At 43.9% G+C, this 23647-nt stretch overlaps 1 protein-coding gene across 3 annotated transcripts in view; it reads right to left on the reverse strand.

Moving 5' to 3' along the window:
* The window catches only part of LOC126091867 (A disintegrin and metalloproteinase with thrombospondin motifs 16), a 495229-nt gene that overhangs the window by 80938 nt on the left and 390644 nt on the right, over positions 1-23647 (reverse strand). For all 3 annotated transcript variants that reach the window (XM_049907150.1, XM_049907151.1, XM_049907152.1), the window contains exon 6: positions 8086-8362. In XM_049907150.1, coding sequence (XP_049763107.1) covers positions 8086-8362 — 277 coding nt within the window. The remainder of the gene's footprint in view (positions 1-8085; positions 8363-23647) is intronic.

Consider the following 23647-nt stretch of genomic DNA (forward strand, 5'->3'; position numbering starts at 1 on the left):
ATTCAAACGTATTACGTTTATATTATCATTAATATAAAAAACATAACTATTACAATCGTTTATTTGTCATAAAACACGTAAATTTAATTTACAACTATTTGCATTCTTGCTGAGATTTTCACATCATTCAGAAATTCTACTCAAGAATAATAGCACTTATGTACTAACAACTTCAGTAGCTTTTGTTTCATTTGCCCTATTGATGTTGTGATTCGTTTCTTTTTTAAAATATTGTAAATTCTCATGCCCTTGTATTCTGGGGTTTATGCACATGCCTTTAATCCATGGCCAGCATAAAATTCCCCTTGTTCCTAGTGCTGTACTAACGTTTACAATTTTCTATGAATAAGTTATGTTTGTTGCCAACAAAAATAATCAGTTATAAATGTACAAAAAAGAGGGCACTTAATATTTTTAAATTTCTTAACAGTCAGGAACTGTATGCTTTTGGTTTTGCATTACACATATTTCTAACAACTGAATTGTAAATTTAATATTCTAATCGTTTTGCTTTTGTTATCCCCAAAAATAATGCCATACCTTGTAATTAACTCAAAATATCTATGGCAAACTATTTTTCTTGTCTCCATGCTAGCTGAATATGATATAATCATCATTGAAAAAGTCACGTTGTTTAATTTATTTGCTGAGTACCACACTTTATATGTGAAGACCATGATAAATTATGGCCTAGATGCATTCCTAAAAACTTAACACAGCCTGATTAATGTGGGTTTCATTTGTCTTAGAGTTTTTGGGTTTAAACTATAGTAAATGTGTCTTTCCAATATTCAAGTTCAGTCCATGTAGGTGGAACTTGTTTTCTAAACTGTCTAAGAGATTTGTGATAGTTGAGGGAATGTGTTCCAAACCATTGCTTTCGACAAGGGCAGAAGTATCATCAGCAAATAAAACTGAGTTTACATTTATGCTGAAGAGCATGTCATTTATATAAAATAGAAATAAAATTGGAGCCAGAATTGAATGTTGTGGAAGACCTTGTTACGTAAGCATGCATCCAGAGAAGAAATTTCCCATGATTGATGATATAACTACCCTTTGTTTTCTGTTTGTGAGATATGACCTAAACCCCTATAAAGCACAATCCTCAATTCTATATCATTCCATTTTATACGGGAGCAAGTGATTTTTTACACAATCAAATGCTTTTGTGAGGTGCAGAATAATTCAGCAACTTTTCCCTATTTGTGTAATGTGTTTTTGCTTTTTTGAAAGCTATATAGATTATCTGAAGTTATGTCTGCTCTTTCTATATTTTTTAAAAAATTTGCATTATCACCACTTTTTCAAATATTTTTGAAAACATTGGAAGAATAGAGATTGGCAGTAGTTCCCCACGTCTTCTCTTGAGTCTTTTGTAAACAAAGGTACTCCCTCTGCATACTTTAAGGGATCTGGGAAGTGACCTTCTTCAAGTGATTTATTAATTATTGAGCAAAAGGGATGAGCTATTATCCTGACAGCTGTTTTAACTGCTTTGGTAGGTACACCATCTCACCTTGCAAAATTTTTGTTTTTCAGTTGTAATATAGTTTTCTCTACATCTTTGGCTGAAATTTTCTCGAATTCGTTAAAGTATTCATCTGCCTTCTGACCTAAATGTACTTTTTCTGTATTAGCATCTGTAGCTACATCTAATTTCACTACATTTATAAAAAAATATTGAATGATTCTAACATTTGAGCAGGATTTGTTACACTTTCATTTCCCATCTTAATTTTGGAAATATCTTTGCTGTCAGTTGTAATTCACTGTTATGATTTTACAACAGAACATGCTGCCTTTGGTTTTTATCCCTTTTTCTCTCACTGGATATTTTTATTTTAGCAGTGATCCAGTTTAGCGTATTTGACATTTTTGTGTGGTGTACTCTAAGTGGAAATATATCATTAAATACACGTAATTTTTTTTCTAAAAATATGTTAAAATTCACAGGTATTGGGATATCATTTTCAACTTACCACTTCACATCTTCTAATTTAGAGCAGGACAGTTGTAAAGTTCCAACAGTAAAACGTCTTTTGCTAAAAGATTTTGTAGTGTTTGGTTCATTTGCACTAGTTATTTCAATAAATAGAGCAGAATGGTCTGAAAGTCCTAAGTCTACACATAGCTTCCTAATTAGTTAAAATATTATCAATGCAGGTTCCCGTATTTTCATTTTCTCTTGTGGCTTTCATGAAGGTTGCCAGTCGCTGGTTTCATGTGGTAAATTTATATTGAAATTAGCAGTTGTTCAATCCTTTCTCTTTTTCTCATTGTTAACTTTCTGTAAAAGATCCATCAACTTTGGTAAAAATAATTTTGTTGTCTCTACACCTGGGATTCTGTATATTGATACAATAACGAACATATACATCAAAGTATACCAGTCAGCGACCTACATATCTCTAGCACTCCGATCAAAGTGCGTAACTTACGATCCTTCTCTATGTGGATGGGAGTCACAGGGCATTCTCGCATTCTTAGGATAAAATTAGAGACCGAAAGATCTCCTCACATTGTCTTTGACCAATGCTCCATGCAGCTGACCAGAAGACATTCCATGTTTCGTGTAGGAACAGTGTGAATCGAGGCTGTAACTGCTGTCGCGCACCCATCCAAGAGCACAAGATGTCTCCAGATGCGCGAATATCGAGGAGGTTAGCACCCCTTATCGCTGTACAGTAGATATGAAACTGTGATGATATAACAGACGGTTAAGAACAAGAAACGGGTGGTTTTATGCATGATGGATCTCCAGACGGACGGTGTTTGCTGCGTTTTACATAAATCAACTGCGCTAGAAATTCTAAAGTATTTTTCTTGTGTCTTGGGTCAGTATCAAGAAGGTATTGGTAAGAGAGAACATAAACACATGCACTTCTAAGGCTACAATGTTCTGCACTTAAAACACACTATAATGTTAGATCGTTGCGGTTTCCGACCTATTAGTCGTATGGAATGCAACGCTGTTACTATCCCAATGTAAGAAATATATTCCCAGTGTATGACATACGTTCTCCTTGCAGGTTTCTCTACGATTAACTATGGTGATAAACTGTAAAAATGAAAAACTATTTCCTTAAAACATCGATTCTTTGTGATACATGTACAATACAGCTTTCCGGAGGTGTATAGCCCCCACTATTAACATCTGATCACGGTTCAGACATTATACTATGCTTGCATCAGTCCTATATAAAAAGATCGTTAGTAACGGGGAACGCCTCTTACAAAGAAATGGACAAACACGTAGTAGCGGTGTTTGACATGTGAAATTACACGTCAGTCCTCCACTAACTCAGTAAACACGACATTTTCAAGAAGATGATTGTAGTTCCTCAAAAACACCTTAGAGTCACCGCAGTTATGAAACTGAAGACTAGTTTTTACACCCAGGATGCGGCAGGGGAATGGAGCACGTCGTATAAATCTTCGTTCGTCTAGAGGAATGCGTCGAAACAGGATGGAAGCCCTCTGATGACAGAGAGGTTTGCTGTTAACGATCGCGAGTAGACAGTGCTCTGCGTCACGCACAGAACACGCGGTTGTAAGCGAGTCGAACGCAGGTTATGTCACACAACTGGTGCATCCCGACAGAGGAACGGAAAAATATGGTCAAAAGACATGCAGCAACATGTCCCTCTCTCTCTAGAATGCATCATCAGTCTACCATTAAATCCTACCTCGTTACAGCTCCATCTCATCCTATCACTCCATCCACTCTCTGTCATCCTTTAACGCATATGCAAGTAAGTTTAGAGGCCGATAGTTCTCTTTTTTCCAGAAAAGCATCGAAGACAGCAGTCAACTCGCGCGTCTCACTATTACCTCAATAGGCATACATTAGAATGCTGCCTCGACGAAAAATAATAGATTGTATCCCCGCTTTCCGATGCTTCCATCTCACCGTTTACCCGCATTCCTCTTACTGTCGTAGACTCGGTCCCGTGTGCAAGAACTGTTCTACACAAATCAGAAGACATGCAAGTACTCCCCCAATTTCCCCGCATTTCGATGTATTTTCACTTAATTTATACGTATTTTCCGTAATTTTATTGATTTTATGCGCTTCTATCCATGCGATCACTACATCACTTACCGTTCCCTGTTCCAAAATTGCTTGTAAATGTAGTACAGCTACCAACACCTAGCTCAAACGCACTCTTTTTTTCTGGTCGGGAGGCATAGTATAGCACTGTACTCGAATGCAACCAGTCACCTCCAACCGCATATTCTACAGTTGCAGCAAGTTTGCTCTGTTTTCTGTATGTCTGTATCTGGGCATGGGCCGCGAATGGCTCCCAGGTCCCACAGTTGACCCGAGTAAGCATTTGCGTGTGAATCCGCCGAGCGTTATATCTGGAGTGATCGAATGCAGATCCACAATATACCACGTCCGGAACAGGATTTTAAGGTGGATCCGCCGCGCATTATATGGGATGCGGATCCACAAGACGTCACATGCGGAACTGGGCTCGAAGTTGGATCAATCACGCTTTACGTCAGGAGATATGTTCTATATTCGAAGTTGGATCCACCAGCGGAAACGTCATGGGAGCCATCTGCGACACATGCGCAGATACAGACATAAGAAAAGCAGAACAAACGTGCTGCAATTAGGCCCGATCTTTGTGATTAATTACGTATTAAGGATCGATATTTGCGTCAGTTTCGAGTGGTATTGCGAAAGTTTTTCCCAGCAGGCTAACACCAGTTGCATGGTAGCGTCAGTTTTTGAGTTGTATTGCGATTTTAAGCCGTCCTTTTGTAGCACTACGCGCATGGTTGTGTAATTAGACCCGATCTTTGTGATTAATTACGTAATTAGGATCGATCTCTGCGTCAGTTTCGCGGACAAAGTAAATAAAGTACACTAACCTAACCTTCCTCTCCCGCATCTGGACAGTTTCCATGTGTTAGGGGGAGCACTTGGGCTTTCCATCCAGACGAATCAGGGTTCGAGTCCCGGAAACGGCAAGGCCATTTTTTCATTTCCAGTCAATTCCAAGGGCACCTGGTGGTTTAATTGTGTTAGGGCGGTACACTTGAGCTTTCCACCCAGGTGGACCAGGGTTCAAGTCCCGGAAAGGATACCGCCAATTTTAATTTCCCCCCATTTCCCAGGTGGGGGGTGGGGTGGGATGTCAGCACAGCTCTGGGACAAAGAAATTCCCACCAAAATTTAATATTCCCGCCAATAGGGTAGGTTGAGGGGAGGTGGGTGGTGGAGGGGAGACAGGGAGCAGGGGCTGGGACACACGTGCAGCTGAGAAAACCGTGACGTCATCTGAGGGCGGGGGTGGGCATGGTCAGGGGCGGGATTGGGTGGGGCTGGGCGGGGGCAGGGATGCTTAATTGATCAATTTAATTAATTTTTATAGCAATTTGATATCAAAAGTGTGCTACAAACCCCACTACCCTACTACTCACGCTCCACACCATTACAGAGCCTCCAGCAGCTTGAACAATCCCCTGCTGACGTGCAGGGTCCACTGGATTCATGAGGTTGTCTCCACACCCGTGACGCCATACGCTAGATACAATTTGAAACGAGACTCGTCCGACCAGGCAACGTGTTTCCAGTCATCAACAATCCAATGTCGGTGTTGACGGGCCCAGGCGAGGCGTAAAGCTTTGTCTCGTGCTGTCATCAAATGTACACGAGAGGGCCTTCGGCTCCGAAAGCCCATATGAAGATGTGTCATCGAATGGTTCGCACGCTGACACTTGTTGGTAGCCCAGCATTGAAATCTGCAGCAATTTGCGGAAGGGTTTCACTTGTGCCACGTTCAACGATTCTGTACAGTCATCGTCGGTCGCGTTCTTGCAGGATCTTTCTCCAGCCACAGCGATGTCGGATTGATGTTTTACTGGATTCCTGATATTCACGTTACACTCGTGGAATGGTTGTACGGGAAAATCTCCACTTCATCTCTATCTCGGAGGTTCTGTGTCCCATCGCTCGTGCGCAGACTATAGCACCACGTTCAAAAACACTTAAGTCTTGATAATCTGCCATCGTAGCAGCGATGACCAATCTAACAACTGCGCCAGGCACTTGTCTTATACAGGGTGTTACAAAAAGGTACGGCCAAACTTTCAGGAAACATTCCTCACACACAAATAAAGAAAAGATGTTATGTGGACATGTGTCCGGAAACGCTTAATTTCCATGTTAGATCTTTAGTTTCGTCAGTATGTACTGTACTTCCTCGATTCACCGCCAGTTGGCCCAACTGAAGGAAGGTAATGTTGACTTCGGTGCTTGTGTTGACATGCGACTCATTGCTCTACACTACTAGCATCAAGCACATCAGTACGTAACATCAACAGGTTAGTGTTCATCACGAACGTGGTTTTGCCGTCAGTGCAATGTTTACAAATGTGGAGTTGGCAGATGCCAATTTGATGTATGGATTAGCACGGGGCAATAGCCGTGGCGCGGTACGTTTGTATCGAGACAGATTTCCAGAACGAAGGTGTCCCGACATGAAGACGTTCGAAGCAATTGATCGGCGTCTTAGGGAGCACGGAACATTCCAGCCTATGACTCGCGACTGGGGAAGACCTAGAACGATGAGGACACCTGTAATGGACGAGGCAATTCTTCGTGCAGTTGACGATAACCCTAAAGTCAGCGTCAGAGAAGTTGCTGCTGTACAAGGTAACGTTGACCACGTCACTGTATGGAGAGTGCTACGGGAGAACCAGTTGTTTCCGTACCTTGTACAGCGTGTGCAGGCACTATCAGCAGCTGATTGGCCTCCACGGGTACACTTCTGTGAATGGTTCATCCAAAAATGTGTCAATCCTCATTTCAGTGCAAATGTTCTCTTTACGGATGAGGCTTCATTCCAACGTGATCAAATTGTAAATTTTCACAATCATCATGTGTGGGCTGACGAGAATCCGCACGCAATTGTGCAATCACATCATCAACACAGGTTTTCTGTGAACGTTTGGACAGGCATTGTTGGTGATGTCTTGATTGGGTCCCATGTTCTTCCGCCTACGCTCAATGGAGCACGTTATCATGATTTCATACGGGATACTCTACCTGTGCCGCTAGAACATGTGCCTTTACAAGTACGACACAACATGTGGTTTATGCACGATGGAGCTCCTGCACGTTTCAGTCGAAGTGTTCGTACGCTTCTCAACAACAGATTCGGTGACCGATGGATTGGTAGAGGCGGACCAATTCCGTGGCCTCCACGCTCTCCTAACCTCAACCCTCTTGACTTTCATTTATGGGGGCATTTGAAAGCTCTTGTCTACGCAACCCCGGTACCAAATGTAGAGACTCTTCGTGCTCGTATTGTGGACGGCTGTGATACAATACGCCATTCTCCAGGGCTGCATCAGCGCATCAGGGATTCCATGCGACGGAGGGTGGATGCATGTATCCTCGCTAACGGAGGACATTTAGAACATTTACTGTAACAAAGTGTTTGAAGTCACGCTGGTACGTTCTGTTGCTTTGTGTTTCCATTCCATGATTAATGTGATTTGAAGAGAAGTAATAAAATGAGCTGTAACATGGAAAGTAAGCGTTTCCGGACACATGTCCACATAACATATTTTCTTTCTTTGTGTGCGAGGAATGTTTCCTGAAATTTTGGCCGTACCTTTTTGTAACAACCTGTATAGGCGTTTCCGACCGCAGCGTCGTATTCTGCCTGTTTATATATGTCTGTATTTGAATACGCATGCCTATACCAGTTTCTTTGACTCTTCGGTGTATCTGATCATGGGGGGAAGTGTGGTGGTGTTGCTGGTAGGAGGGAGAAACACTGTACCTTGTTTTCCTTTAATGGTGGGCCACAGTGTACCTGAGATTCCTCCTCGGTCACTTACCGAGCGAGTTGGCAGAGTGTTTATCACACTGGATTTGCTTTCGGGAGGACGTTCAAATTCCCTGCCCAGTCCTCCAGATTAAGGTTTCGTTGTGATTTACCTGTATCGCTCGAATCAAATGCCGGGATGGTTCCTTTGAAACGGCACGGCCGATTTCCTTCCTCATCCTTTCGTAATCCGAGCTTTTGCTCCGTCGCTAATGACGACGCTGCGGCAGCTTACCGTAGTCAGAGAGGTCGTCGCGATGGTGGCCCCCGGCGCGTCGGTACACGATGTGCGGGTGGACGCCGGCGGCTGCGAGTTCGCGGGCAGCGCGCGGGGAGCGGTCTGCGGTGGCGTTGATGCCCAGCGGGAAGCCCGACGTGACGGCCACGTCGTCCTCCAGGTCCTCGCCTTCGGCGTCCAGGAACATCTCGTCGTCGTCGACGGAAGGGCCTAGGTGCTGCCGCACCGCCGCCGGTACCGGCTTCACCACCAGGTCGTGCCCGATCGTCCCCTCCTGTCAAAACAGTACGTCGAGAATGAAGAAGAGGGTGGCTGAACACCGTAGAATGTGGCTGCCTGCTGTTCCAATTTAACTATCGCGGTCGGCGAAAGAGTTGTTTGCTGTGCCGAATTAAAACTAAGAGCCCGGTCAGGGATTTTCCCGGCCCGGGGACTGGGTGTTTGTGTTGTCCTCATCATCTCATCACCATTCGGAAAGTGACGAGACTGGAATTGGAAAGATTGGGAAATTGTATGGGCGCTGATGACCACGATGCTGAGTGCCCCACAAACCAACATCGTCATCATCATCTAAAACGTAGAAAATCAAGTTACACAAATTTCAGTTATGATATGCACATGAAGTCTGGCTTTGTCAGACAATCTCGCTTTTCGTAGAAACAACAGAGCAGAAGCCAAAGTTGGCCTGGAGAAGCTTCACGAAATGTCACAGAAAACTGGCCTACGAATCTCCTACGAGAGAACTCAATACGTGGAAAGGAAGCCAGCAGATAACTTACTACCAAGTGTCACAAGTTACGCACATTAATTATAGGGGAGAGATCATCCAACCATCAAGATTGAACTAAGTAGCCAACCAAGAAAGAATCTCAAAATAACATAAAACATGTAAGCTCACCTGCAGTCACTACAATAAAATGCAAAAATATGACATTACAACAAAGTTGCTCTACTAGAAGCACTCTACGCTCAGGATCTACAGCGATTCATGGTCAAACAAAAATAAGAGATATTGAAAATCAGGAAAGCAGAATCTGAGGAATATATTCGGGTTAGCTTTTCGTGAAGAAATTTGGAGCAAATGGCCGTCGAGAGAGATCAACAGACAGAAACAACAGCAGACAGCTTTAGGAAAGGAAGGATGAAATTTTAAGGACAATTCCTGAGGATGAACAGAAAAGAGATCACAAGCCGAATCTTCTAGATGGCAGACACTAGTAAAAATAAGACAAAACGAATCATTGATACAGAAATAGGAAACGCAGAGGATAACTTAAGCAATCGAGAACAGGTCAGAAACACCACAAAAAATATACACTTACACAGAAAAACATAAACACGCGAACGGAAAATAAACCGTCGGTAGAAGGTAAGAGAGAATAAATACAGCAAGCGTATGAGGAGAATTTGGGAAGAACGAAGGAACAAGACAAGATCGTGATTAAGGTGTACACTCTCTCTCGAACTCGTTTGCTGTGGCCGCTGGCGCAGCCATCGAGTTAAAAAGGAGAACTCGTCTTCAGTAATTATTAAGGATACTTAAAAAAGTTTCATCCGATTTCGCAAGAGCATATCTTCTTCATGAATGAAGATAGAAATTTTCGCATCGAAAGTAAAAGTTCGGCTTGGGCCCGGTCGCAATTTTCCGGTACGGTCTCCTCTATCTCCTCCACTTGCCCCGTAAATGTTACGTAAATCATGCCCTGAAAATGTTAGAGATCTGACATTTTCCACAGTTGCGATAACGGAAAATTGTCTTTTTCTGCGGGCAGTGGGAGGTGGGAGGGAGATGGCGGAGGACTCTGTGTACGTGCCTCTCCTAGCAGCACCCGTGGACGAACTGCGACGCATTAACAACAGCAGTGAATGCTGTAACTTCAGACATGATCGCATAAATGTTGGACGAGGCTGACTATGGGTGTTAGTCGTGCATCCAGTAGAGAGCACATTAAACATTTGTGAAAGTTAATTGAAATCTTTGATTTCTAAAAGGCTTCCACTCCTCCCAGAGTTGTATGTGCACGCATATAAAAGATATGCCCTCGTAAAAGGAAGGTTCACTTCAAAATAAAAATTTTGTAGCCCTATGCATAACGTTGCTGCATATAAGACTTGGTAGAAGACGCTTGGTTATGCACCACAGCTGGACGTCCATTGAGTGGCGGCAAGTGGCCTTTCCAGATGATTCACCTTTCGTGCTCCATTGGACTGAAAGCAAACTTTCTGCAGCAGTCGTCGGAAGGCCCAGGGCCGGTGGAGGGAGTGTTACGGTCTGGGAAATGTTTTCGTGACTTTCCCTGGATGATCTCGTAATTCTAGAAGTCATAATAGATCAACACAAGAATGCATCTATTCTTGGGGACCATGTCCATCCCTACATACAGTTTTTTATTCCTCGCCATGATGGCATCTACCATTAATGTGCGTAACAGCTCACAGTGTATGTGCTTGGTTCTAAGGGCACAAGGATGAGTTTGCCGTACTCCCCTCGTCAGTAAACTCTCCGGATTTAACCAAATCGAGGATCTTTGGGGCTGTTTCGATCGGGACTTTTGCTCCTTGGATTCTCAACTGAGAAACCTACGGCAGCTGGCCAAGTTACTACAGTCGGCACGGCTCTACATCCCTGTCGATACCGTCCAAAACCTCATCGACACACTTGCTGCACGTTTCGGAGCGGTCCATTTCCACTCATGTAGGAAATATAGTCTTATGAAATCGGAGGAGTTTTTCTGGAACACCGTATTGTCCACTTCAAATTTAGTGGTAACTACAATGATATGAATACCCCTAGCTGCATACAGGCGTTGATATAAGTCAACGGGCACAGTTGAAAATGTGTGCCCCGACCGTCCCGGATCTCCTGCTGACATGGCAGACGCTCTATCCATCTGAGCCACCGAGGACAGAGAGGATAGTGTGACTGCAGGGACTTATCTCTGGCACGCCTCCCGTGAAACACACATTTCCAACTTATTGTCCCGCACTATATTCATAGTGCCCCTGCCCATTCTACTCATTACTCGCGGGTTTTTGCCGGTTCCCGTAAGAGTTCTGGCACTGTTTGTGCACCCGCACAGAAGAAGAAGATGGTCAAATGGCCGGTGAGCCTTAACTATATATATATATATATATATATATATATATATATATATATATATATATATATATTAGTGGTATATTATTATATTAGTGGTATATATATTAGTGGTAACTCACCAACAAGTGCATTGTCTCTGGCGATCTCTAAACTCATGAGCTCATCCTCTCTGACGTGAAAATAAAGAACTGTGACTGACGCCCGAACAACAGGGAACTGACACGTATTGAGACTAGAAAATAGTCCATTGATAATGGCGAGGCACTAACCAAAATCTGGATTTGCCAAATAAAACCTACAAAAAAGGACGACTGATTGCTCCTCTCTATAATTTATAAAAAAATTTTCTGTAGCACCACGTTTGAAAAGCGTCTATGCCCTTCTTGTCTGAATTGCTTGCAGCCCACGTTTCACTTCTGTTACAATCCATACAAATGCCTTCAGAAAATAGTTTCTAACATTTAAATTTATATTATAAGTTAACAGATTTCCCTTTCTCAGAAATGCTTTTCTTGTTATAGCCGGTCTGCATTTTACATTCACTCTATTTTGGCAATCCAGTTAGTTTGCTGCTCAAATAGCAAAACTCTTCTAACTTTTAATGTTTCATTTCCTAATCTCATTCTCTCGACGTCGCCTGATTTAATTCGATTACGTTCGACTATCCTTCTTTTACTTTGCTTGAAGTTCATCTTATAACGCCATTTCAAGATACTAACCATTCTGATCTGCTGCTCTTCCAAGTCCTTAGCTGTCTCGGACAGAATTGTAATGTCACCGGCAAGTCTTAAATTTTTTTGATATTTTCCTTTCTGAATTTTAATTCTCTTTCCAGATTTTTCCTAGGTCTCCTTTACTGCTTGGTCTGCTTGGTAGTATATTTATACCACTAATCCACGCCTAGATATATGAATTTCACCTCCGATAAGAAGTGGTGGGAACTGCCCTTATTTCCTGGACAGTGTATTCGAAGTGCTCAACGCGTTGTGAGCCGAGGAAACCCGTACGGTTTATTTTGATCTCTGTATGATATTTTCTTTTTAGTGGCGGGAAAGATTAAATTAACACCAAGACTACAGTTACTGGTTAACTAAAGACCGAGGATAATACTTCAATTCTTTCGGACGTAACTTGTTCGGTACTCTCGTAAGTTTACAGGGCCCGTGCTCGATGAAAACGTAACTGCGAATGTGAGGCGAAGAAAGGGAAATCTAGTATAATAATAACCTGCCCTAGAGTGAATCATCTCAAAATATTTCTGGGTGACATTAGATTAGTACAACTGGAGCTATATTATGAGCACACTGTTCTGAACTTATGTAAGTTAAAAAAGAAAAATGTGTGTTTCTGAACTCCGTCATACATTAAGCCGCCGGGTATTCAAACAGATGTTATCAAACTCAAGAAATATACAGACGGGAAAGGATCCTAAACCGAGCAGTATAAACTGAATACTTCATGATGTACGAGTTTATGAATGAGCAGTGCATTGGAAACACTTATCTGTATACTGGTTATGTTTCATAAGATGCAGTTATGTGCTTGCCTCAATATCCATGTGTGTGGCGATGAAAATCCATTTGTGTGTGGGTGGTTTGAAAAGTTCTCGGAATCACCACGAGAGGTCAGCGCTAGCGCAACGAGTTGTTCACGTGATATTCATTGGACTGTTGCCGGGCCGGCCGGAGTGGCCGTGCGGTTCTAGGCGCTACAGTCTGGAGCCGAGCGACCGCTACGGTCGCAGGTTCGAATTCTGCCTCGGGCATGGATGTGTGTGATGTCCTTAGGTTAGTTAGGTTTAATTAGTTCTAAGTTCTAGGCGACTGATGACCTCAGAAGTTAAGTCGCATAGTGCTCAGAGCAATTTGAACCATTTGACTGTTCCCTGTAAACACGTGTCACATCAGTGCTCTTGGGACACAACTGTGGCAATGACGTGGCTCTGTTGTTGTTGCCGCGTAGTGATTTGCGAAGATGAAAAAAATCGAGATTCGAGCAGTGATTAAGTACTTCGTAAAGAAAAGTATGAAAGCAAAGGACATTCATGCCGATTTCCAAATTACATTGGGGGACTCAGCACCTTCGTATTTAACTGTTGTTAAGTGGTCAAATGAATTTTAATTTGGTCGGGAGAGCTTAGATGATGATCCACGCAATGGTCGGCTAAGATGTGTCACTACTCGAGAAATAATTGCAAAAGTGCACAAAATGGTCATGGAGGATCGCCGATTGAAAATGCGTGAATATGCTCACACTTGCCAAATGTCATCTGAAAGGGCATATCACATTTCAACTGAAGAATTAGAAATGAAAAAAAAAATTATCTGCAAGGTGGGTGCCGCGACACTTGACGCTTGATCAAAAGCATGTGCCATCGCCATGGCAAAATTACATGAACTAAGGTATGAATTGTTGCCACACCCACCTTATTCACTTGATATGGCTTCGTCAGACTTCCGTCTCTTCCCAGAACTTTGTGGACAAAGATTCACTTCAAACGAAGAACTGATAGCTGGAGTTGACAACTATTTTGCAAGCCTGGAGGAAACTCATTTTCGAGATGGGATCAAGGCACTGGAACTTCGTTGGACCAAGTACGTTAATCTACAAGGAGACTACTTTGAAAAATAAAAAAAGTTTCAGTGATGTAAGTACTTTTTTTCTATTATGTTCCGAGAACTTTTCAAACCACCCTCATATTAATATCGGTAAGCATCTAAACAGCAGATACCTTCTTTGTTCGATTGGAAGCGAAGTCCTGCCCCATGGCTAGTGGGATACCCATGTCTCCTTCCTGTGGTTCATTTTCGCTGTGAGGCTAGATGAAGTCGTTGGAGTAAGAAACATCAGTAGAAACCGAATGAGGACTTGTTGCTAGAGTTCTAGCCGCCTGTCGCATTGTGTAGTAGATAACAGCGATGTTTGGGAGAGCGCGATAAAATTTTGCGCGCCGTTGTAATGCATGCATTTTGAGACGAGTTTCATTTGTTACTTATAAGGCGTGTATGTTAGTATAGAACTAAATATTGATGTCCGACTATTGGTTTCTGTTTTCAAAGTATTTAGCTTTTAATTCTCGGTACTCAGTATTATGTTAACTCCAAAGCTTTGGGTCACCCAGAGTATGATCATTTCTGTTCTTTTCAACCATAGCTTCTGGAGACACCGCATTCATCCGAGACGCACTCGTGCTCGCGACCTCCGGTTGTTTACGACGCTTCTGCTAGACAACGGAAACCGGCACTACTTGATATTCTCTTTTTCCCTTCCATTACGCAGTCGTCTTCAGACAAGATGCGTGCCGTTGTGTTTTACCGCGACGACCCGCTGCTTATTATCTGTTGCCGCTGTCGGCAGGATGCAGATTCTTGTGGCTCCGTGTCAAGGCTGCTGGCCCATCATCGCCTTCACCCGCAGGCTGCGACCTTCAGTCCCGTTTCCTCATCTAATGACATTACAAACGACACCGAAAGCAGATTAATTTACAGAACATAGCGATGGCGTTTTTTTATCTTTTTGCCCCTTCTCCTGACAGACAGAAGGTGAAACGAATCTGCAGCCTCCTCTCTCCAAATACGAATATTGTCCAAAATGAAGATGTTTTGCTTTCAGTGCCTTGCGAATTGAAGAGTGCTGGTTTGAGATGAACACCAGGACACATAAGAAGTGAGGCTCATTTTTGGCCGGCTGGCAGTGGTCGAGCGGTTCTAGGCGCTTCAGTCTGGAACCGCGCTTGCCGCTACGGTCGCAGGTTCGAATCCTGCCTTGGGCATGGATGTGTGTGATGTCCTTAGGTTAGTTAGGTTTAAGTAGTTCTAAGTTCTAGGGGACTGATGACCTCAGATGTTAAGTCCCATAGTGCTCAGAGCCAGCTCATTATTGAAAGCACTCCTACCTTTACGTCATTACATTTAGCACGATACTCGACTGAGTACATTAAAATTTAAAAAAAAAAAGGTTTCAAATGGCTCTAAGTACTATGGGACTTAACATCTGAGGTCATCAGTCCCCTAGGCTTAGAAGTACTGAAACCTAACTAACCTTAGGACATCACACACATCCATGCCCGAGGCAGGATTCGAACCTGCGACTGTAGCAGCAACGCGGTTCCGGACTGAAGCACCTAGAACCGCTCGACCACCCCGGCCGCCTTTTGATATAAGGATTGTAACTTCTACGGGTTCCAGAAAAATAAAGAGCAATGGCTAATAACACCTGGTCACAGGAAAGGGATTAATGCTGAGGCGAGAAGAAGAGACAAACCAGAGAATCCATTGTTTTCTGGTGTCCGCTGCAAATTGTCGGTGATGTAGAAGGGAATCACGGAAGCAGCTGGTGAAGAGCTAGCGACTCCAGCGCACTGAACAATATCAACAAAGAACCATACCTCTCATGTTACTCTATCCGAAGAATCTCTGACCATTGCATCCAGATGGGTATTTCATTTACGACAGTAACAAATTGCCCGTTATCAGTAGACGACTGTTCCAAAATATATACTCCCGCCTCATATAGCAGGACTGCTGCCACGAAGCGCTGGCACGTGTCCAGCAAATGACCCCATTACCTTAGGAGGACGTCGTGGGAACGCCTGGTGAGAGGCGAGGCGAGGTGAGGCGCATCCCAGCCGTTACGCAACTCCCCCAGTGAAGGGGACGGAGTGCTGCGGCCGCAAGGTTACTCCTGTTGCGGCCACGGGGAGAGCCGGCTGCCCGCAGCTCGCCTACTTGCTTTGCCTAGCTCTGTAAGCTTTTGAGCAGGCGTTTAGTGCACTGCCTAGCCGCTCACTGTCTCGTAGGAGCGTCCCAGACCCTGGTGTTTCAGCTGTGCATGGGCGTACTCAGCAGGTGGGGGTGGGAGGGTGGGGGTGGGGGGAAGGGGGGGGGAGATATCTGCCCGCTCCCTCTCTCACCTAGGAAAATATCATATTCACAAACCGAATCCTGCCCCTTTCGCCTCCTCCACACATACAGACGTACCAGTTCAGTATCAATTTTGAAGAAAGACAGAATATGTAATCGATACTGATTAGTGGCAAGTGTACCCTGAGCCATATGTCGTCAAATCCCGAAATTATTTCGCCATTCACTGCGAAACTAATATGACTTCAATACAGAGTTTGCTGATGACATAACACCGATCGCCGAAAGGGAAAGCAATGTATCATCATTCAGCTAGAACTCGTCCCTTCACACAAGAAAGAAAGAAAAAGCTAAAGTAATGGTGTGAGCAACAGGTGGACACACGCTATTTGATCAGAAGTATCCGGACATCTCTTACTTGACGTCAATATTACGTGCGCCCACATTTCGCCCTTATGAGTGCTTGTACTCTGTTGGAAACACTTTCAGTGAGGTATCTGAATGTCTTTGGAAGAATGGAAAACCATTATTCCTCAAGAGCCGAAACCAGCGAAGTCAGTGATTATTTATTTATTTATGAGCCTTCTCCCTTTGGCTTCATCGACGTATGCATTCGACTCACATATTCACCACACCTCCTCCCCCCCCCCCTCCCTGTGTCCACTTCTTCCTCCCTCTATCTGTCCTTCTCATCCCCTCATCTCTATAGTCTTTCTCCTCCTGCCCACTCTCTCTGTCTCTTCATCTCCTTCTCCCCCTCTCTTTGTCCACTTCCTCCACTCTTTCTCACTGGCCATACCCTTCTCCCCCCCCTCCCCCCCCCTCTGATCATACCGTCCTCTCACTCTCTCTTTCAATCACTACCTCCCCACTTCCTTTTCCGCTTGCCCACTACCCCTCTACACCTCCCACCTGCCTCATACATCTCTCCCTCTACCCCCCTCTCTTTGCATTTCCTCCTTCCTCTCCCTCTGTCCATCACCTCCTCTGTCCATCGCAATCTGTCCCCAGGCCATGCTCATCGGCATGTGTAGCCTCTGCAATACAGTTCAGTGAAGCAATCTGATTCTACTTCCACAACACACCTATCACACACCGTAGGCTACACACCAGGGGTTGAAAAATCATTTATTTGCTCTTGACATACAGCATACCATGCGAAGCAGGTCGATAAAGCAAATCGATGCTATTACACCACAACACCTGTTATGCAGGGCAGCCTATATGTTGTAGCCTGGTAAATCGTTTCTTGCCCCTGAAACGTAGATGTCCAGCAACGCAGACACTGTGCCCACACAACTTGACTGTTGTGCAGAGCAACCTATAAGTCAGAAGGTGGAAAAACACGTTTTTGCCTGTATCTCCACTCCTATTGGAGGTAGGAGGTTATAAATGCCACAGTGCTGATACGCCATTTCTGTGCCAAATTTGGTTGAAAGCGATTGAGAGATTTGAGAGGAGTTCCCAGACATAGACAAATACCCTCTGCTTAAACACGCCCATATCGTAACACCAATTCCTCCACACTTCACTGTTGGCACTATGTATGACGGCAGGTTATGTTCTTCAGGTATTTGCCCAACACAGACCCTTCTATCAGATTTACACAGGGTGTAGTGTGATTCATCGTTCAAAACACCTCATTTCCAGTCACCCACAATGCAGAGCGTTGCTCTTTACTCCACCTCGAGAGTCGTTTAGCACTGATTACAGAAACGTCTGGCTTATGAAAAGCTGCTCGACCATTGTACCCAATTTTTTTTAAACTATCTATACAGAGTCATTGTGCTAGCTGAACTGCTGGTAGCACTTTGGAACTCATGAGTGATTCCTTCTGCTGATTTCATGTGATTTTAAACAACCACCATCCACAATGCTCGATCATCCCTAGCCATCACTACATGAGTGTACTTGTTGTTGGTTTACAAATGCTTGTTCCTTTGCCTTACCACCTCATTCTTTATTAAGGTTGACATATCCCTGAAGGGTTCGTTACTCAGGTGACATCCATTGATCACTACACATTCGAAGTCACTCAGGTCTTCTGACTGACCCATTGTGCCGTTACAGCACCTCTACTGACAATACAATACTTCTCACGTCCTTTTATACTAGAGGGTCCGCATCTCATATCATCTAGTGAGGAATTCTGCATTACATAGGGTTGTTCTGATACTTTTTGTCAAATAGTGTACTTAATCAGAAAATGTTAAACTTGGAAAGAGCACTCGCCTCAGGTAAACGTAAACAATATAACTCGAAAACACAAGGAAATTACATGCTATATGGAATAATGAACATGTTTCTCCGTCTCCCTCGCTTTTGCTGTTCGTGTCGTGCGGTAGGGGCAAAACTGTCTACAAAGCACAAACATCCATCCTGTGAAGTTACAAATGATCAGTTGAAGGAAAAAAGAACATGGATTGACCAAATACGACAACTAGAGCAAAATCAAAATGTAAAATCTGGACCAGAACTTGTCGACACAGAGCATACCGAATACCATAAATCGAAGAGGGAAAGGTTAGAAGAACCCTTCTGGCATTCCGTGAAGTTATATTTCGAGGCCAAGGAAATAGTTAAGTCGGCGTAGCTCGAAGGTGACTATCGAATGAGGTGGTTCAGTGTACACGTACTCTAAGGGTGGGAGGGGGGCAGAAGCCTAGGCTGTATCTACGTCTGCATTTACAGCGCGTCACAGGAGGAATGATCAATATTCAGTAATATGACAGGAACGATCATTCGAAGCAAAAATGTATAGTAAACATGGACTCTAAAATATATACTTTAAGAGCTATGAGCATTTCTTCATTTCCGATACTGTGAGACAAAACTCTTCTACTGCAAGGTCTTTGCTTTCCATATTTTGAGAGGAGGTATTTTGGGAGGTGGTAGAATGGACCAAACAAGAAAAAAAATTGTCTATTAAATATGGGCTATAAAACTTCTACCAAAGCTATGAGCACTTGTTCAGTAGAAGAGACGCGTTTCACAGTATCAAAGGTGAAGAAGTGCTCATAGTTCTTAAGGGATCATTTTAGAGCCCATGTTTACTTGACGTTTTTGCTTCGAATGATGATTCCTGTCGTATCCCTGAATACTGGCTGTTCCTTGTTCCTTTTGGAACACCTGTGTAGCAAGCAAATCACCTTAAGTTGCACGGGGGAGAGTACTTCCGGCACCAATATTATTTCATTCGCGTCCTTTTCGAGCCTATAATGGTGCGGGGGAATAAAATCTTTCAGTAAACCTCTATTTTGTGAAATACCAGACGCTCTTGTAGCGTCTGCCACTGGAATTTGATGAACATCTCCGCTCGTTCTCGCGCGTAGGATTGATCCCATGACGAAACGCGACGCTCTTCATTGTATCTTTTCTGTCTGCTCTATTAAGGCAACACGCGTCGCGACTGACGAGCAACTCAAGAATCGGTCGAATAAGTGTTTGGTACGTCACTTCTTTCGTGGATGAATTTCATTTCCCTAAGATTCTAGTTGATCTCAGCTTAGCATCAGCTTTTCCCGCAGCTAATTTTATACTCTCGTCCCACTTTACATTGCGCCAGATAACTAGCTATTCATTACTCTCTCAGGCAGTAGAGACAATAAGTCTTCCATGCACGATGACAAGGATGATCGAGTTAGTATAAATGATTAAGCTCAGAATCATGCAGCTATTCAAGCTTTATTTTCTTCTCTTCGTAGAAGACTTTCTGACTCTCCTGGATAATTGTGAATAGAATAAGGTCGGAATCTCAAAAGAGACTAATTATGAGGTGTGCAGTCTCATGAATGAAGGGAAGGCAGTAGAAGTTTAACGTCTTGTCGACGTCGAAATCATGCCGGCTTTCACCTGAAATTATCTGGGCAAAAAACGGCCGGACGGGACTTCACACACTACTCCTCCAGAATATGTGCGTAAGCACGCAACTCTCCAAGGCGAGGTCGCAGCGGTTATGTGGTATTACCTGTTCACTTAAAGGGAAAGCAGCAGTCAGCCACGTTATTACGCATAATCGCATTGGAGATTGTGTACTCCTGCCTTCTTTATTTCTCGAGGACCCTCCGTTTAACATGTATTTAGAGTCGCGATGGAATTACCATTTAAAGCACATACAAATTTTAATCACAGCGTAAAATTTAAATGGCGAAACAAAGAAAAAAGAACTTGGGGCAAACCCAGGATCGAAAGGCGAGTGTTATAGAGTTGTTATAACTGCAGCAAATACAACTATTATTAATATTGCTACTGCTGTTACCACCATCAATACTACTACTGTGGCCATGCTATTTACTGTCATCTGCCTCCTCCTCGGTCGTTGTTATTCTTCTTCCGTTAGGCTGTTCTGTGTGAACAATTTTACTGCTGGCGTAAAATTTTCCCAGGATAGGACACCGGCCTCTTGCCAGGATAGTTAAGCAATGAGGTTGCCATTTTGAGGACTCTAAACTTATCTGATTTTTCTGTTCGTGTTTTCTTCCATTATTATTATTATTATTATTATTATTATTACAGTTACTTTTATCACTAGACTGCAGACTGTGTTGCGAGAGTATGTGCTTCTGACGTCGCCCACGGTTCTAGGCGATTCAGTCTGGAACCGCGCGACCGCTACGGTCGCAGGTTCGAATCCTTCCTCGGGCATGGATGTATTTGATGTCCTTAGATTAGTTAGGCTTAAGCAGTTCTAAGTCCTAGGGGACTGATGACCTCAGATGTTAAGTCCCATAGTGCTCAGAGCCATTTTTTTGACGTCGCCCATTTCGTATACACCATCCATGCAAAAAGCTCCGAGCCTGATTTTATTCGTGACGTGTTAGAGACGTCAGCGCAGTAGCTACTGTGGGAAGTTGAACTAAGCATTGTGAACAACAGATGTTCATTTGATCAGTCAGTTGTGAACAGGAAGTATTAAGTAGCTGATGTGCAACTGCAGTGTGTTAATGTTGTTGTGTCACTGGAGCAATATCTTTGAATCCAGTGTTCAAGACATTCTGCAGAATTTTTGTTTGGACGAGCAGTTTGTCCTATTATTCCTCGCTGTTTGCTGTACAAAGTAACTTACTCTCCAAGCGCCTTTCCGTTAGTATATGATTACTCTCATTGCACAAGAAAGGCATTTTATGGGAAATGTACTCATCAAAATGTTAATGGGACTGACGTTCTTCTTTCTTCGTTTTCGGCAATTTCTGGACCACGTGATGGTGTCGTCTTTCCTGATTTTCGGCCTTTCCAATATTCCTTCATTCCTTCATTGTGTTCTTTCCTTATTTCACTTGTCCATACCAAAATTTGCTTTCTGACAGAGAGAAAAACTGTTCATAAGCATAACTAACAACTGCCGTAATATTAGTCATCAGCCACAGAAGGCTTATTCTTAAAACCTTTTCTTATTTATACCGCGGATCGTACTAAACGAAAAACGGGAGCAACAAAACTGTTGGTTGGAGGGGTAAGTTACGTAGCATATTCCCTCGACCTATTTTGTTTGCCTCCTCCGCCGTAAATTTTTGGAAATTTCTGGTAAGGTCTTGTGGGAGCAAACTGCTGAGGTCATCGGTCCCTAAGCTTACGCACTACTTAATGTAACTTAAACTAACTTAAGCTAAGCACGACACACACACCCATGCCCGAGGGAGGACTCGAACCTCCGACGGAGGGAGCCGCACGGACCGTGACAAGGCGCCCCAGACCGCGCGGCTACCTCGCGTGGCTCCCTCCGACGTCACGTCGCGTTAAGTCCTCAGTCGGCAGAAAGACCCAAAAATCGGAAGTCTTCAGTCTAATAGCGTACTTGTTTCAACATCTACTAGCTACAGTATGAGATCCCGCAATACCGCAGCGAATTAGCAGAAAGAATTCCATTGATGAACATGAACGACCTTTGTAGGCGGGCAGTTGTGTGAACCGAGGGCGCTGTTGCCACAGGAACCACTCAGCGAGAGACGTCTGGTGAACAGCAGTCATTTCTTGATGACACTATTTGGACGAAATGACACTGCAACAAAGCTTTCGTTTACTGTCGTGGATCGAGGAAAAGACTTCTCATGCACGGAGGATAAGAACAATAGGGTTAGGAGAAATCATGTGCGTCTCTTCGTTATTCTTAAACCGCCTTTCTTGATTTTTTGGTGGGTTTTAGCGCCCTCTCTGCGCCCTTGGCGCGGGCTATCTAGCCACGTCCTCGGTACCACAGTGGTGGTATATGTGAACATAATAATTGTGAACCCAGGGGCGGGGAGGCTGTAACTTTGTCAGGAAAAAGAAGTCCATAAAGAAATAAAAAAATATGCAATGGCAACGTGACACCTCGTTGCAGCCTGTTAACGTCATGCGCTGTCGTTACTTGAGCTGCCGAGGCACCGTTACTGCACGCTTTTAGCTCGGGGCGTGGCGAGCAAGAAGTGTCGCAGTTTGTGAGTGTCGGGGCGCGCAATGCGGACAGCGGAACCGCACGGCGAGGCCGCCCCCGCAGGCCACGGCTTGGCGATCAGCTGAGTAACGGTGCCTCAGGAAAGTGAGAGTGGGGCGGGTGGAGGGGGGAGGGGGAAATGTCAGCGGCGCGGCCGACCGGTTGTCCGCCGTCGGCCCAGCAGACGGAGTCGCCGGTCGCATCCACTGTGTGTGTGCGTGTGTGTGTGTGTGTGTGTGATGAGCCGCGGTGAAAGGCGGCATCGCACGCCACTGCCGGGACGGCCGCAGAGCGCTCTATTAGAGGGGGCTTTCTTCGTGTGCCCGTCCGTACCGGTATTAGCACTGCCCAGTTGCTTTTCTTACACTGTCAGCTACGCAGTGGCGATGTTAGAAACTCTAGAGATTTCTCTGATCGTGCACCGCAGAGTAACTGCAAGCCACATACTTTTTTGATACTTGCAACAGGCATGAATGTAAAGCGAGAAAGGCGGGGAGGTGGGCATTGCCCTCCTTCCAAAATTCATTTCAATAGGCGCGTTTAGTAAGTCACTGTTGCAAAATACGGAAACGAATTCTTTACAGGCGAATGGAAAAACTGGTAGAAGCCGACCACGGGCAAGATCTGTTTGGATTCCGTAGAAATGTTGGAACATGCGAAGCAATACTGACCATTCGACTTATCTTAGAAGATAGGTTAAGAAAAGACAAACCTACTTGTAGACTTAGACCTACTTGTAGACTTAGAGAAAGCTTTTAACAATGGTGACTGCAATACTCTCTTTCAAGTTCTGTAGGTAGTAGGGGTAAAATACAGGGAGCGAAAGGCTATTTACAATTTGTACAGAAACCAGACGCCAGTTATAAGAACTGAGCGGCTCGAAGGGCAAGCAATGGTTGAGAAGGGAGTGCAACAGGGTTGTAGCCTATCCCCTATGTTATTCAATCCGTATATTGAGCAAGCAGTAAAGGAAACAAAAGAAAACTTTGGAGTAGCAATTAAAATCCATGTAGCAGAAATAAATACTTTGAGGTTGACGACGACATTTTAACTCTGTCAGAGACAGCAAAGGACCTGGAAGAGCAGCTGAGCGGAATGGATAGTGTCTTCAAAGGAGGATATAAGATGAACATCAACAAATACAAAACGAGCATAATGGAATGTAGTTGAATTAAATCAGGTGAT

Source organism: Schistocerca cancellata, chromosome 7 (genome assembly GCF_023864275.1).
Source record: "Schistocerca cancellata isolate TAMUIC-IGC-003103 chromosome 7, iqSchCanc2.1, whole genome shotgun sequence".
In the NCBI taxonomy this organism is placed as follows: Eukaryota; Metazoa; Arthropoda; class Insecta; order Orthoptera; family Acrididae; genus Schistocerca; species Schistocerca cancellata.